Source organism: Salvia hispanica, chromosome 5 (genome assembly GCF_029641045.1).
Source record: "Salvia hispanica isolate PSC_SH4W2 chromosome 5, Shi_PSC_v1, whole genome shotgun sequence".
Classification (NCBI taxonomy): Eukaryota; Viridiplantae; Streptophyta; class Magnoliopsida; order Lamiales; family Lamiaceae; genus Salvia; species Salvia hispanica.
Window position 1 is genome coordinate 46,407,023 of NC_142696.1, and position 17,035 is coordinate 46,424,057.

A 17,035-nucleotide genomic window follows, 5' to 3' on the forward strand; every position below is an offset into this window, starting at 1 on the left:
CGATTGGAGCAGGCACAGCGCCATTGCCATCTCTTTACATCTGCATCCTTTTATTTTCTATATATCTCATTTTCCACCACCAATTTTCTCATATTTATCGCTTCCTAGTATCGTATAGAGTCGTCAAGTGAGCGGGTCGGGCTAGTCACCTGCCCAGGATCTGTCCGTCAAAAAAACGAAACAGGCTCCATTGGATCTCGACCACCAATTTTTCTTATTAAAATATAGGATTACTTAGTAAAAAAAAAGGAACAAAGAAAGTAAAAATAGGAAAGTATTTAAAGTTTAACGTAAAAGTGAAAACGTTCGTAAAATGATATACCCGATTGTAAAAGAAAGTCAAACATTTTCGTAGCGGCATAAATGATCAGCCTCCATAGTATATGAACATTGTAGCTATAAATCCAACTCTTTACTTTCTTCAATCAAATATATAGGCATAAAATTTTAGCCTATTAGATGGGTGTTAAATCTTAATTAGATTAATTGATTTTCTAGTAGCTAGGTAACTAATTTGAGGGTGAGTTTGGAGATTTTGTTTTGTATCGAATTCATTACCATGTTTGAGGAAACATGTGTAGTATGTTACGGATATTTCCTCCTTTTTGTCCGAAGCCAAATCCACAGAATTTAACAAGCTACTCAATAATAGGTTTCTTTGTCCTATTATACATATGATAGCTGGATTTCTAACAGATTCAATTAATTTTTTATCCACCAAATATGTTCAAGGTTTTTTTATTTTATTTTTTGTTTTATGATTATTTAATGGAGCTATAAACTCTAGATCATGTGATTAAGATTGTGAATATACTATGATATGCTACCAACAAGAAGACATTCTTGATCTCCTTGATTACATTAGTATTTTCTGACTAGATGGGAAGTGGTGTTTTCAGTGGCCGACGGGGGAGTAACGCATAAGAACTTGTCATGCGAGACCAACAATTGGAAACGACTGCTAATGCCATGTAGACTAGGGAGCAAAAGGAGGAATTCACCCGAAAGAAGTTTGCGTGTGATTAGCTAGTTGGTTAGACAATAGCTTACCGAGGTTTGTGTTCATTTCTAGAGTTTATGTATAAAATATGGATTTAAATTTTTTTGATTATTAAGAGTATTTAGGTAAAATTTCTAGTAGTGTTAATTACTTGTGTTTTACTTTCGTTTGCAATTTCTGTCGTTATCGTGATGTCATAGATTTTTTGGTATTTTATGAGAAATATAATGCAAAAGTCTCTATCATCGAAATAAAGTACTCCACTCGTTCCACATTAATAGAGTCATTTCATTTTCTGCACTCGTTTTGGATAAATGATAATAAATAGTTAAAGTCGAGACAGAGTAAAGTAAAAGAAAGAATAATGTAGAGAACAATATTCTCTCTCTTATTTTACTTTTTCTCCACTTCAACTATTTATAATTATTTTTTCAAAACGAGTGCACAAAATGAAATGCCTCTATTACTATGGAACAGAAAGGGAATAGAAAAAATATTCATTGAAATTACACAAAATTTAGAATAATGTGCGAATTCAATTTAAGTGGATGAAGGACAAATGAAAAATCCTAAAATGAAGCTATTTTATTTGTAGGTTTTTAATCATAACAATTGCAAAATTTCCCAATTAAGTTTTGTTTTCTTATTATTTTTAATTGGATTGCTATTTGCCTTTTAGTTATTGCCAAACGATAGGGTTTAAAAGTGGCATACCGTTGGAATTGCATAAAATCTGGCTATTTTGTTTCTCTCTATTCTATCGAATTTTTTTATTAAATAAAAGGACTAGGCACAACTCTAACTAGGAAAATGCATTGATTGAGTGACCAATGACTCCAATATCTATACATTCAAATCGTGTATAAAACAATGCAAATAAGCATATAGTTATGATGGTTTGGTCCAAAAAGAAATTGTGCGTAGAAATATTCTCTCTCATTCAAATTAGTGTAATACTAGTCGTGTTCCCTATTTCCCCCTATCTAATTTACTCCCAACCAAATATGCCCTTAATGTTTAAATAAAAAAAAAAACCAAATGAGTTACTAACAAAATAAGTTACCAAATATGTTGTGCAAATTAAACTACTTATATTTAATACAATTAAAATGATATATAAATATATTGCATATAGACATCAACAAATAAATGAGCTCCCCCAAGTGGGAGGAGTATTTATAAAGGTGAAAATGGTGTTCTCCACCACCCAAATGTCAAGTTGCAAAGCTTACTCATCAAACTCCATATTTTTAATGAATGTGATTTTTGGGTACCACATAAATATTTCTTTCTTTTTTTACGATTATCCATCTCCATCATACAAAAAAGGGCTTTAAGATTCACCAAAAGTAATTCTTTTAGAAACCTATATTTTAAATTATTTTTTTTTCTGTACAAATTATGGATGATAGAATATGATGGGCTACTGGAGACATTATTGGTGTCACTCTCATTCACTTTTGTGATAACTCAAACTCCAATCTAAGTACTAGGGAAGAAGAATTTTAAGCATTCAACTATATTTCATTATCTCTCTCTTATGTTACATGTAGACTATTTACTAAACTTAGTAGTAGTAAGATTGGAAAATTGGGCACGTTAATGGTGCGATCTCCTATTGGATTAGAAAAAATAAATGAGTAAGGAATCATCACAAATAATAGAGATATTTAAGATTATAAAATTAGTAGATTTGAAAAAATAGTAGTACTAATATCTAGTGGCTGCATTGTCCATCTAAATGTCCAACATTACTTATCTATTGTACCCATAAATGAAGTTGAAAGTGTATTCAACACATTTTGATAGCAAGTGCAAAAGAATTCGATATCACTACTTTCTTATACAAAAGAAATACTACTTTAAATGAAAAATTGGTGAGCAGCAACTTAGCAATGTACAACCAGTTCAGAATGATAGTATAAAAAATTAAATAATCATTGTAAAAACAAAAGGAAATGCTCTATCCAAATCCTTTACATGAGAAAGTAATGGACGAACACAAGAAAACAGAAGCAAATGAACAACACACATTCTCATGTTATCCAAGAAAGGAACTTGATAGCCACAAACAAGTGAGGAAATGGCAAGTCACATCGATAAACAACAACCCAAAACAGCGTTAGGCGATGGTTATTGAGAATTTAAATAAGTCATACATTTTGCCGTTCAGCGACTACAAATGACCTCAGAAGCAAAGAGAATTCACTCATTTTACCATAGTACTAAGAGTGAATTATTGTACATCTTGGTCAAACTGACTCGCATCAACAATCTCAAAATGATGAGATTATTCCACCCCATGGTCCAATGTGATTTTGCACCAGAGGAGAGGGTTGAATTTGATTCAGACAGTGATTAAAATCCTGGCAACAGCAAGCAAGCCCACATCAACTCCACAATGCTTTGCTATCATCTTAAATACTCAATTTTGGACCACATTTTTGTCTATATGTCTATCTGCTTCCAAAATTCCCATCATTAATCATCTTTCACAATCTCTTCCCCCTTGCAGTCATAACATTATCTTCATCTCCAATTAAATTTCATTCCACATTTATGTTCGTCACATCACACACACACATACAAAATGATTACTCGAACCCCAATAATGAATATTGTAAGCTGATGAAATAAAATAGGGAAAATGAATAGCGACGCATCTCGAGTGGAAAAAATGGCTCGGGTTCTAGATGTATAGATTGTGTTCGAATACGAAAGATTATACTAACATGAGAATAGTTAAGGTTAAAATTGACTCGGGATTACATGAAATTAATATTGTCATGAGAGAATAGCTATGATATATAGGGCACGTTCACTATATATAAGCCTTACTAAATCATATCTTGTGTTCGGTAGTCATGACTATAAAAAATATCGGCCCATTACTATTATTTCGGCACGTATGTCTACACACTAGATTTTCTTAATATTTTCAACGCGACTATTCATCTGACTTAGAACTTCGTCCCTATGTTTTCTCCCCGCGTCTATTTCATATATTTATCTCTTTGATTCATATATTGTTGGACCTTTCATACCAAAGTTAACTAATTAATGTTTGACACAAATGAAAACAAAAATGGTTCACATCCAACTAGGCATATAAAGTAATAGAGTTATTTTTATCTTATCAAGTTTAAATACACACAGTCCGTTTTGAATTATCTTGGAGTACTGTATTTCAGTATGATATGGGATCGAATACTACCTAGTTAAACAACCAAATTAACGACCCAAATCTAACTTAATCTATCCTAAATTCCGAATAGTACTAGTATTAAAATAAAACGTGCATATGTGTAGTATGATTCTATCCAACATCATGTTACTGTCACCTCGCACATCATTCCACAATACTAATAATTTACTATATAGAAATATAAGTAATAATTTGAAATAGTACTAGTACTTACTTGTATATTTAGAACCAATTTTCTTAGACGTCCATCTCCCGGTACTCTAAAACCAAATATAAAATAGGTAATTTATCTTTAATGATATTTCAAAATCAACCTATGTTAGGTTTTTAGATCATTTTCAATAGTATACACTATAGCCCAAAATAGAGTAGATAATTAGCTCTAATCAACTAAAAAATTAATCACAGGTTTTTTGAATAAAATAAACCTATATTTATTTATATTAAAATAAACTCAAATCACTTTTTTTTCAAATTTTATGAGTGAATATATTATATAGATAATATTCTTTTAAGTTTGAGTTTAGTGTAAATAGTTCGAGTAAAATCATTTTTTAATGTGCATTTTACATTAACATGAGTTTTGGACTTAGTGTAAATGATTGAAGATGTTGTTAACGTGGTCGTCGCTCAGGTCCATGGTGCCATAAAATTTAGGCCAAACTCTAATTTGAAACTATCGTTGACACCATTTGGATAATTACACTATTTATGTAAAATATGAAATGACGATAAATTCTTGTACCAAAATGAAACAATTTGTACATCTTGCTGGCAAAAGGTTAAAGTTATTTATGAAACAATTTTGAACATCTTGAATAGGACGAAGGAAGTAAAAGTGAAAGGTGAAAAAAATTTTAGCCACCGACAAAAATGGAAATAAGTGACATATTTTCAGGGATGGAGGTAGTAATGATAAAACATTTTGTATAAATAGTGTAATTACCTCTCACACCATTATTTGCCTAGTTAAAACTCAACGTTTATTTTCTAGTAAATATATGAAAATCATACTATTAAAATTTGAACAAATTCAATTTGACTGCAATTTACAAAATCATTTGAAAAACTATGAATTTATTCACAATTATTTTATCACAAATTTATTAATGTAATTTTATTGAATATGGCGATGGAAAGATTTTATGCGGAATCTTAGTGAGTGAGTTAAATAATACTCCATCCGTTTCATAGTAATAGAGTCATTTTGTCATTTTGGTTCCATACTAATAGTGTGATTTTCTTTTTTTTAGTAAAAGTCAACACATTTTTTCACAATTCCTTTATTCTCTCTTACTTTTTTCTCTCTTCATTTCTCTACCTTTTTCATTTTCCACTTTATTGTCAATTTACTTAATTCACCAAACACAATTTTTCTTAATCTTCGTGCCGAAAAGAAACGTTTCCGTTACTATGGAACGGAGGTACTAGTATTGTCTATTTATAGGGAGAACATTGTCATTTTGTTAGAAAACAAAGATGAACTCAATTAATTAAGAATATGATTTAATGTTTAAGTTTTTTAGTTTATGCTTTATATTGTTGTTATGATTAGAGAAAATGGAGGAGGCAGACCGGCAGAGTGGGAGGAAGAATTTAAAAGGGCAGGATGGGAAAAAGATGGGAAAAGTTGCATTTTTAATGAAGCATCTTTCAATAGAGGCATGTGGGCTATGTGCCTTATGGACAGCCCAATGTATTTTAACTTTATTTTTTATTTTTCAGTTCCTAAGTAATTGATATGACATAGAAATTAAGGTAAAATTGATAAAGTAAGAGAGAATAGGAGAATAGTATGGTAAAATAAAAGAGATGAATGCTAGTTAAAGTAGTGTTGTGAATAGTAGAAACTACATTATTAAATTGATAGTATAACTTTTCAAAAATGAAGTGCACATATTTTTATGGGAAAGAGAGAGTACTATTATGTTTTTTATATTCTTAATTAATTGATATTTTACTTTTTTAAATATTTTTTATAATGAACATTATATTCCACTCATTCAACGTACATTTTATTAAAAAAAGCAATACTCCCTCCGTCCCCAATTAAGAGTCACACTTTTCCATTTAGGTCCCTCCCCAATTAAGAGTCACACTTCATTTTTACCATAAATAGTAAGTAGGTCTCACATTCCACTACTCAATTCACTCACATTTTATTATAAAACCAATATAAAAAATGGGTCTCACATTCCACTAACTTTTTCAACCAACTTTTCTTTACATTTCTTAAAACTCGTGTCCAGTCAAAGTGTGACTCTTAATCGGGACAGAGGGAGTATATAAAAGTAGAATTCACATTTACTAATTTTTTCTACCCACTTTCCACTATATTTCTTAAAACTCATATCAAGTCAAACGGTGTTAATTAATGTGGGACGGGGGGAGTATATCTAAATTTAAATTGTGGGAGTATGTATCATTCCTATAAGGATATTGGTTTCTAAAGTTATAAATTTTGGCCAAATTTTGGTATTTCTGACATATGTTAAAATTCATCTAAAATATTTACAAAATTTTATGTTTCGATTGTTATTTTCCAAACCAACAAAAATAAGATATTTTTCAGCAAAAATTTATTTTACATGAGCAACTGTGAAATATTTATGATATTTTAGACTATTTTTACGTTCATGACAAGTAGGGTAGAAAGTCACGCAAAAAGCCAAATATGATAATAAAAAAGTTAAATTAAATTAAGACACCTACGTTAATCGAATATGATTATTGACTAGCCATGAGAAATAACAATTGGAATGTAAAATTTGTACTAGCCCGATTTTAAATTTTGTGGGAAATATCAGAATTTGGTAAAATTTACTGAATATTCCTTTTTATGATTTTATGATGGAGGCGACCATGAACTTCGTATAACTCAGTTATCAAATTTGAATAATTATATTTCATCTGTCACATAAAAAAATATAGACTTGTTCATTTTAGATTGTCCTATAAATATAATCCCTTCTATTTTGGTAATTTCTTTCACACTAATATAGCATGCTCCGTTCTCTACTAATAATACTATAATTCCTTATTGTTTACATTTCTTCCTTACTTTAATAATTGTGCATTGAAATACATGAATTCCCACTTCCAAATATTTATATTTTTATTAGACATAGGGAGTAAGAAAATTCACAATGACTATTGTAAATTGAATAATTATAAGAAAAAATAACATAGAAAATTCACAATTGAATAATTATAAGAAAACAAAAATAGATATAGATTAAGAAAACAATTGATGTAGCAAATTGAATAATTAAAAAAGATGTGTAAAATATTAAAAAGCCAGGCATGGGCACGTGTCCGTGTCTGAGAGGGAAGTGAGTGGAATGATAGATTCTAGGCATCGGTACCTATGACCATACGCTGCACGTGTCACGGTCTTCGTGAACTATCATCACCCCTTTATTTACTATTATGCCCCCCACTGTTCATCTTTTTACATTTAATTAAATAAAAATTGTTATACTAGTAGTAGTACTAGAATACTCTTTCCGTTGGACAATAAAAATCATATTTTGTAGTTAGGTTTTTCCTATAATAAAATTACATTTCATTTTTATCATAAATGGTAACTAGGCTATACATTCCACTAACTATGGATATCATATTCCACTAAGTTTTTCAACACACTATTATTCACATTTCTTTAAATTCGTGTCACACCAAATGTGACTCTATTGTAACGCGGAGGGATAAATGACAGCAAATTAATGTGTCTTGCAATTTACCTAATAATATATAGTTTGTTTTAATTAAATACAAAGGTCATTTGGAAAGTAAGTAACGTATACCTCTTTATCCACAACTAATAATTTTAATAGTAGATGATGTTAGTGCTAGAAGGAAGCATAGTTGGTTTTGGAGGAGCAAAATTGTAAGAATGAGCAAAGATTGATTCTCACTATTGTCGCGTAATTGCAACATTTCTCAGACACAAATATAAAGTATTGGGAGTTGGACTTCTGGCAAGACAATGTTTTAACGGCCTTCCCTTTAGCGGTGGTCACTGCAAACCCTGATGGAATATTGCTCACAGTACTGTAAGGCAATAATATGTGAAGCCTCTGGGTTGAAATGTCAATCTTTTGCTAGATGATGCCAGTACTTGAATAAAAGACATGGAAAAAGAAAAAGTGAAAGAAACTTATTAAAAATAAATTGCAAATAAGTTCATGTATTGGAGCAATGTGTTGAGAGAAACATAGATAAAAATGGAATAAGATTTATTTTTATGAAAAAGAAATGGACAAATAAGAGTCATAAGACTTTTGATTGTGGCTAGATGGAGCATATATATATATATAAATACTCTCGTAGTCCCATCTCAAGTAATTGACTGTTTTTTGGCACGTGTTTAAGAAAAATGATACTCCCTTCGTCTCACTTCATCTAAGGTAATACTTTTGGAAATAGATTTTTAGGATGAAAAAAAGTTGAGAGAAAAAAATAAGAGAGGGGTATAGTGTTGCTTTTTGCGATAAAAGGAAATGTTTCAGCTTCACTTATACTGGGATGACCTAAAAAAGAATACGTCACACTTATAATAGGACGAATAGAGTAATAAAAGAGAGAGAATAATAATATAGATGAAGTCATCTATATTGATCTCTCTCTTACTTTTCTTTCTCACTATTTTAACTAGTACTTCATTTACTATCATGTTCTCAAAATAATGGTCAAAAAGAAATCAATCACTTGAGTTGGGACGAGGAAGTATATATTTTTGAGATTCTACTATAATATACTCCCTCTGTCCTTCATTAGGAGTCTTATTTCTTGGCGGTACGAGTTTTAAGAAATGTTAAAAAGAGTGGGTAGAAAAAAATTAGTGGAATAGCGGTCTCACATAAATGAAATGTGAGTGGAATGCATTAATGGAAGGTGAGACCCTATTACCATTTATGGTAAAAGTGAACTAGGACTCTTATTCGCGGACGGACTAAAATGGAAAAATGTGACTCATATTCGCGAACGGAGGGAGTAGTAAGTACTACATCCGTCCACCAAAATTTGTCTCATTTTTCCATTTCCGTCTGTCCCTCAAAATTTGTCACATTTCACTTTTATCATTTTTTGTAGTGGACCTCATATTCCACTAATTCATTCTTACTCACATTTTATTATAAAACTATACATAAAAGTAGGACCACAATCTACTAACTTTTTCAACTCACTTTTCTTTACATTTCTTAAAATCCGTACCGGATCAAAGTGGGACAAATTTTGGTGGACGAAGGTAGTAGTATAGTAAGAACGCATAGTGAACCCAAAATGCCAGTTCAATTGGGACCAACTCGGTTGATCCTATTTTTGAATTGTAATTGCATCTCACGAGCTGAACTAAAATCGGCATATCGATTCTACCAAATCGATTCCAATTATATAATTTTCTAGTATAATCATAAGTTCATAACTAACAATTGTCAATTTTGACCCAAAACCCAGTAAAATGGGACATGGAAAACCATCCAAAATTTACAATTTATGAACCAGAACCATCATTTTCCTTTGTCTTGTCGATTTCGATTCCAAATTTGGATTTAGCGGTTTGATCCGGCGACATCACATCCATAGTGTTGCGATTTTCCATGAAATAGTAAAATTGAGCTATCATGATATCACCTTCTAAAGGAATTTGTATTCGTTGCAAATATTAGACTATATTCATACTAGGGTGCTAATACCTCCAATTATTTGTACATGTGGACGTGGACAAATAATAAGCTGCTATGTAGTTAATTTTTTTTTTTAAAAAGACGGTCAGCAATATGTTGTACATTATACATCAATTTTTCTTGGATAACAATATCCAACACGCTAGACAATGTCTAGCATATTGAATATTACTGTGTTGCATTTATAATATTGCTGTGTAAGTGATGTCATGGTGTCACTTTAAGAGGGGTTGTCATTTTAACACAAAACTATTGAACAAATCATAATCTTAATCCATCTATAATTGAGGATATTCCAAATAAATATTTTAAGTCTTACTATTATATTGTGATGTCAGACAAATGAGTCATGTATAAGTGATATAAAGTAGTATTTTGTTTCAAATGGGTATGCATTCTTTTCTTATTAGTTCATTTCATATAGTATGTATTTTCTTATTTTAGAATTTTTTTTTTAAATTTCTAATAAGGTGGGATCTATTAGTTACTAATTGAATATTAAAATATGTAGTATTTAACTAAAAGCATGTATTCTAGCGGGACGGAAGAAGTAGTATTACTTTCCACGTGAAAATAGAAGGATGTATATTGAAATGGCAAAAGTCACAGGACAATGATGCGTCCTTATTACAATACAACTCTTTGACTGAAATCTTTTGGGTGTATTATTAAAATAAAATACTGGAACAATTTTCTTTACTTTAATACACTACACCAATTAATCTATATTCCACTAAAATCATTATATAAGCATATTTGAATTTCGAATCGCGATATAATTATTAGAAATTTACATAAATAAAGCATTAAGATTTGAAGCCGAACACATAGAATTCGCATCTGCTATTTGTTAGATGTATTTCTATATAAAGAAAATTGCTAAGTAGTCTCTTTATCTAACTTTTTTTCTCTATTAAGTTACTAGAATTATTTAATTCATCTAACAGATGAGGTATGTTCGTATATATGGAGCATGGACCACGACATATATAAGCGACACTTAGGTATTTAATACGGAATAATTTATTGTTTTTATTTTTTAAGAGATACGGTAACATGTGCTATTCCAACTTTGTAGGAGTAATAACCTTTTTTATCCTAATAAAGTAATCATTTTTTAAGAGGAAAATCTGAATTACCAACATCTAGATAAACCTAAAATTACTATTTATCCTAACAAGAAGTCGCTTTGTGCTTGTATAAAAGATGCAAGTTAGATGGATTTCTTTGTGCTTGTAAAATGGAAGTTTGTAAATTTATGGAAATTCAATTTAGGATTAATCTTCGGCACTTATAATAATACACTTTCTCTATAATAAAAAGTTTTGTCTTGGAAAATATGATCAAACAATTCAAAGAGAGAGAAGTTCATAACCTAGCATAGCCCAAATCAACATGCGCTTAATGCAATACAAAAATTAACAAATAACTAAAGGTGGACACACACTCCTTCAAACGAAGCACACAACATGTAACAAATTTACCGAGCAAGCAAGATCAGGAAATAAAAACAATATAACAGAGACAAAAGAAAAATCACTTTTTCAATGTTCATTGACTGCACGCTTGGTCCTATCCTTGTCATCCGACCATCTTCTTCAACTCCTCATACATTTGCTCTAGCAAGAGAAAAGACTGGATACTACAGATCCATGATCCTAGCCTTCAAAGAAGTAGTCTTTTCTCAACCTTCAAGTGACAGATTTAGATGGGATTGGGGTTGACTAACCAAATAATCTGGACAAAAATCTCCACAAAATTTTGTTTTACCGTCAATGTTACGAGGATTGTAATTAACTTCAGTTTTTCATTCGTCGTCGATTGACAATGACGTCCGTTGCATTGTTGCCTTTCGACATCGACAACAATCTCGCAAATTTTGTTTCCTCACTTTGAACAAAGACTTATCAAACCTATAGGCTAATACATGGAACTTGGTGGCGCTGGTTGTCATGACTAATATCATGAGACTATCCATCTAGGATTAAGTTGTGGGATTATTTTAGTTGGAGGGGGGAAGCTATGACTAATTATCATAAGACTATTCATCTATGATTAAGTTGTAGGGTTCAATCTTATGAACCAAACATGATACATATTTAATAATGAGATTTAATCTTGGCAACCGAACACTATATACAAAATCCTAATCAATTTTATTGGGCCATGAAAATCGAAGATCCATTAAAAGCATATAATAAATTGGGCCTATCAAATAGTAAAATTTGAAGCCCAATTATCCATTATCAATGCAATCGAAATTTAGTTAGATCCAATTTCTCGCATCGCCACCATCCGCCGCCGTGATCAGCTCATACCACCGGTTAGGTCAAAAGCGGACTGTCGCGTGATTGCTGTGTTAACAAAATTCTCATTCTCTCCGATTAATGGCTGCTTCAAATTCTTCTAAATTGTTTCGTGGTACGTATGTTTCAGTGAACTCGATTGCGATTTTTCTCAATTATTTTCCGTTTTATGTTATTTCCATCACGTTCTAGAGTGAGAAAGGCCGTGGAGCTTGGATTAAGAGTAGAAAATGAATTTCATTATACTTTGTTCTGCTTTTTTCTGAGAGTTTACCTTCAGTTATGTGCAATCTGTTATCGTGTTTTATTTTGTTGATTCCTTTCATGAGAATTGGCTATTGGAGGTGAATATTTTGCCCTAACTAGGTTTCGTATTTCCCTAATTACATGAATAAGCAAAACAGAAATGAGCTAGATCAAAATTTAGTGTAATCTGCCAATGGTGAGTTTAGATCGAGGCTATGTCGATAGGCCAAGGTCAAATGAATATTTTAGTGACCTCCTTTAGGCACATTTTGATTGGAAACATCTGATTATTAGTTTAGATATTGATAATCTCTGGTAGATTTGGTGTGCAGACATCTGCTTAGCATTTGATCATGAGTTTCGATAGTTGCAATCTTGCCAAGCGCTAATATCTAATCTTCTTATCGCATGTGTTGATGAAACATCAGTTGGCCGTTCAATCCTGGGTGGTCTGAGCAACAATGCTCTTGGGGCGAGCAGACCGTCTTCCAAATTGGCAGATATGGATTTCTTATCTCAAGTTAGTTTCGGTGTTTCCCTTGTTTTTTTTTTCACATGAGTTTGGCATTTGTTCGTGGTGCATTCATTATCTTTAGCTTAGAATCTTAGATCAGGTATCTATTTGCTAACGTGTTGAAGATTATAAGCCATGAGGTGAATGTAACTCCCGACACCTGTGACCGTGCTATTGCTAAGTATCATTACAACTTCTTGTTTTAAATCTTGTGGATGTTTGTTGGTTTCTGACTAAACTAATGTGCCAGAAGGTGTTTTGGTTTAGCATGTGAGTGTGCTATTATTAGTCTGAAGGCGAACGGGATATGTTTAATAAATCTTTTGTCTTATAAGTTACAAGAATGATCATGTCTGGGAGATTGGTTATGTGACTTTGAATATGTGATTCTCCAGCAAACAAGAACATTCATTCAGATGAGGACCAACCTTAAAGTGGTGGACAACTCCGGGGCAAAAAGAGTGATGTGCATACAAGCATTGAAGGGAAAGAAAGGAGCTAGATTGGGGGACGTAATAGTAGCATCGGTTAAGGAAGCACATGTTGGTGGGAAAGTGAAGAAAGGAGATGTTCACTATGCTGTTGTAGTTCGCGCTGCAATGCCACGGGGCCGTTGTGATGGGAGTGAAGTCAAGTTTGACGACAATGCTGTTGTACTCATCAACAAGCAAGGCGAGCCAATTGGCACCAGAGTGTTTGGCCCTGTTCCTCATGAGTTGAGAAAGAAGAAACATCTCAAGATTCTCAGTCTTGCTGAGCAAATTGCCTAGAGTGTTATCACAGGCCTCTGCTTATATCTGTCATTTTATTCTCCCTTTTAATGAGGTTATGAACTATTGTAGTACTTGAATATATCATTGCGATCTGTGCGAACTGAGTTTCATTATTATTATTGAATAATTTAGTTTTACAGACTTCGGAAAATTACTGAAAATATATATGGAATTTTCCAGTCCTACTCCTGGACAAGCCTATCTTTTCACATTTGCAGGTTGTGCCTCGGTGAATCAGACCTTCTCGCCCAGAATTTCAACTGTAGAGCTCTCCCCTCCAGCATCTTTTCGACTTCCTCGATGGGAAGGCCCTTCGTTTCAGGCACGCAAACCAGCACAAAGAGCAGAGCTACAACTGATATAACTCCAAACAAAAGGAATGTCCAAGAAGTGCCAATTGCTTCTGTTAAGGATAGAAAAAACTGTGCAACGATCAGGTTAGATATCCAATTTGCCGTTGCAGCAATGCCTCCACAGATGCCACGAAATCGCAGAGGGTATATTTCGGAGTTGACAATCCACGGAACTGTGCCCATTCCAGGTGAGAAGAATAAGATGTACAGGGATAGTCCAACTAGGGCTAACCAGCCAAAGCTGCTCGGGCATCCCCTCGTGTACCATGCCTTGCCTTCTCCGTGGCAGATGTTGTCCCTCACCGTGTTGTTCGACAGCAAACATGCTCCGGGAAGCATCTGCAAGAGTCAAAGGAATGAAAAGGGAGGTTAGTATTGTAACTCACTCACTATACATTGTTCGTTTCAATGTTTTAATGAATGCTATTTCTACCTTGTCCTTAGCTGATCCACAGAACCCACAGCTTGGAGACTCTGCTTTCAAGCACTTCATGCAGTTCCACAAAGGGGCTGCCCCTGCTGACTGATAGTCGGGGCAGGTGTATGGAGCAAGTCTTGACGTCTCTGCTGCACTGACTGCCGGTGAATGCGATGCAGTTTCATGAAACACGGCTGACAGAAGGCCGAGTGACACGACAACGCCACATAAACTTATGACGAGCAGCTTCTTCCTTCCTGTTCTGTCGATGAAGTATATGCTGATGATGGAGCCAAACGCATTCATCCCTGCAGTGACAAGCGACAGCAGGAGTGCTGTCCGGTTCGATGCAAAGCCAGCCAGCTGAACTATCGTGGGGCTGTAGTACATGACCGTGTTAATGCCCACAAACTGCTGGAACACCTGTAGCCCTACTCCGGCCACGAGCCCTCTTCGAACTGTTGTCGTCCCCAGCAGCTTCACCATGCTGATCTTTTCAGACGACGAATTCTCAACCGCCTCTTTCTCAATCGACTCCTTGAGGTTTTCCATCTCAACAAGAACTTGTTCAGGCGAATATATCTTTTTTAATATTGCTTCAGCTTCATCTTCTCTGCCCTGCTCACAATAAGAAGATATTTCTCAACATACCACTGATCACAACAGAGGTTTGGTTTGCATTGCATTGCATTGCACCAACCTTTCTGTAAAGCCAACGGGGTGATTCTGGGAGCAGCAGCATCAGTATGAACTGCAGGAGAGCCGGCAATCCAGCCACTCCGAGCATCCACCGCCATGTCCCGGGTGCCTGCTCCCGTTGAAATCAAACTGTTATTCTCATCCAACAACCTTAAACTTAGCCGAAACGGCATTACCTTGGTGAAAGCAAGGTTGATTAGGTAAGAGAGGAACTGGCCGCCAGTGATGAGAAATCCGTTGGTGCTGACGAGGGCGCCTCTGATCTTTGCCGGAGATGCCTCAGAGATGTAGAGTGGCGAGGTCATGGAAGCTATCCCGACGCCAAGGCCGACAAACACTCTCCCGACTATCAGGACGGCAGGATTTGGGGCTGCAGCCATCAGAATGGCTCCGACGAAGAAGAGGAAGTCGGCAACGAGGAGGGCGCTCCGCCGCCCGTATCTGTCGTTCAACCAGCCGCCGGTGGCAGCGCCTATGATGGCTCCCGCTACAGCCATGCTCACTATTGATTCTTGCAGCACTGTTTTTGTATCGACAGAGCTGAAGTCATCTCTGATATAGAGAAGAGCTCCTGATATCACACCTGCACATCCATCCAAAAAAATCAAATGAAAATCATAGCAAAAAATTCATAAATGCATGGCACAGTGTCTCTCTGTGATGAAAACAAAACCTGTGTCGTAGCCAAAGAGGAGGCCACCGATGCCGGCGGAGAAAGCGAGGCGGAGCACAAAGGGATTGCTGGATGCGAGGGAGATGCAGTCTTTGAAGGCAGAGGTATCTGCTCCGCCGCCGTGTATAGCTCCTCCTTCCATTTCTACTAATAATTCTACAATTCAAGTCTATGTGTATATATGTTTAGAGAGATGAGAGAGTAGTGGAAAAACGGGATTCATTTATGGAGTGAGATAACCACTAGAAACTCTGAGGGAGAGGAGATAAACAGTAGAAAACTGGGAGATGAGATTTGATCATGAGACAAAATATTAATTCAATTTGTTATTTAAATAAAAAAACTGGTGAACTAAAAGGTTTTGTGTATCTTTAACTTTATTAAGTTTGAGTCATGGACGTAATTATATATGTAGGCAGATCAGCACTCCCGTTGCCAAAAAAATGGTGAAATTAAGTGAATAAGAAAAAACTTAGTTTGTGAATAAGAAAAATTATATATCGTTGATTTTATTGGCTGGTAATTAAGTGAATAAGAAAAACTTAGTTTGTGATAAATGTACAGATTTAGTACTATGTGCTAAATTTTTCTCTGTGTGCATATGCGCCACCCTCTGTCAACAAAAATAAAGGATACATGTTCATTTTTAGCAAAATGACTACTCTCTCTGTCCCAATAAATATGAAACGCTTGTTTTTCGGCACAAGATTTTACATAGTGTTGTTTTGTGAGTTAAAGAAGAGAGAGTAAAGTAAGAGAGAGGGAAAAGTAGCGATAAAGTTATTTCTATTTTAAAAAACGTTTCATTTCTAATGGGACAATCCAAAAAGGAAAACGTTTCATTTCTAGTGGGATAGAGAGAATACTTAATTCAAAACTATGATGATGTTAGTTATTACTCATAGAAATATACTTGGCCCAATTAAGTACTAAATCAATTATTTTGAAGCAACGTGACGTGTTTGTGCATTTCTGTTCAATTGTAATTTTGTGAGTCATTCTTTTTATAATTTTATTGTTCTGACTCGCATTGTAATTTATAAATTACAGTATTGACAAATGGCTATATATATATATACATGTTAGAGTTTGTATACTAGAAATCACATAAATCACATTTTGAGTGATTGAATACTGTTAAAACTCTTATTTTATTTT

The 17,035-nt window shown here is 33.9% G+C and overlaps 2 protein-coding genes across 2 annotated transcripts; one reads left to right on the forward strand and one right to left on the reverse strand.

Moving 5' to 3' along the window:
• Positions 1 to 12,147: 12,147 nt before the first annotated feature.
• LOC125187889 (large ribosomal subunit protein uL14mz-like) lies at positions 12,148 to 13,875 on the forward strand. Its single transcript, XM_048084538.2, has 3 exons — positions 12,148 to 12,316; positions 12,876 to 12,967; positions 13,357 to 13,875. The coding sequence occupies exons 1-3, from the start codon at positions 12,283 to 12,285 to the stop codon at positions 13,729 to 13,731; spliced, it is 501 nt and encodes a 166-aa protein (XP_047940495.1). The 5' UTR covers positions 12,148 to 12,282; the 3' UTR covers positions 13,732 to 13,875.
• On the reverse strand, positions 13,827 to 16,210 carry INT2 (inositol transporter 2). The gene is made up of 5 exons (XM_048084536.2): positions 15,878 to 16,210; positions 15,381 to 15,787; positions 15,206 to 15,313; positions 14,521 to 15,123; positions 13,827 to 14,426 (listed from the first exon to the last, which is right to left on the reverse strand). The coding sequence occupies exons 1-5, from the start codon at positions 16,017 to 16,019 to the stop codon at positions 13,941 to 13,943; spliced, it is 1,746 nt and encodes a 581-aa protein (XP_047940493.1). The 5' UTR covers positions 16,020 to 16,210; the 3' UTR covers positions 13,827 to 13,940.
• Positions 16,211 to 17,035: the final 825 nt, after the last annotated feature.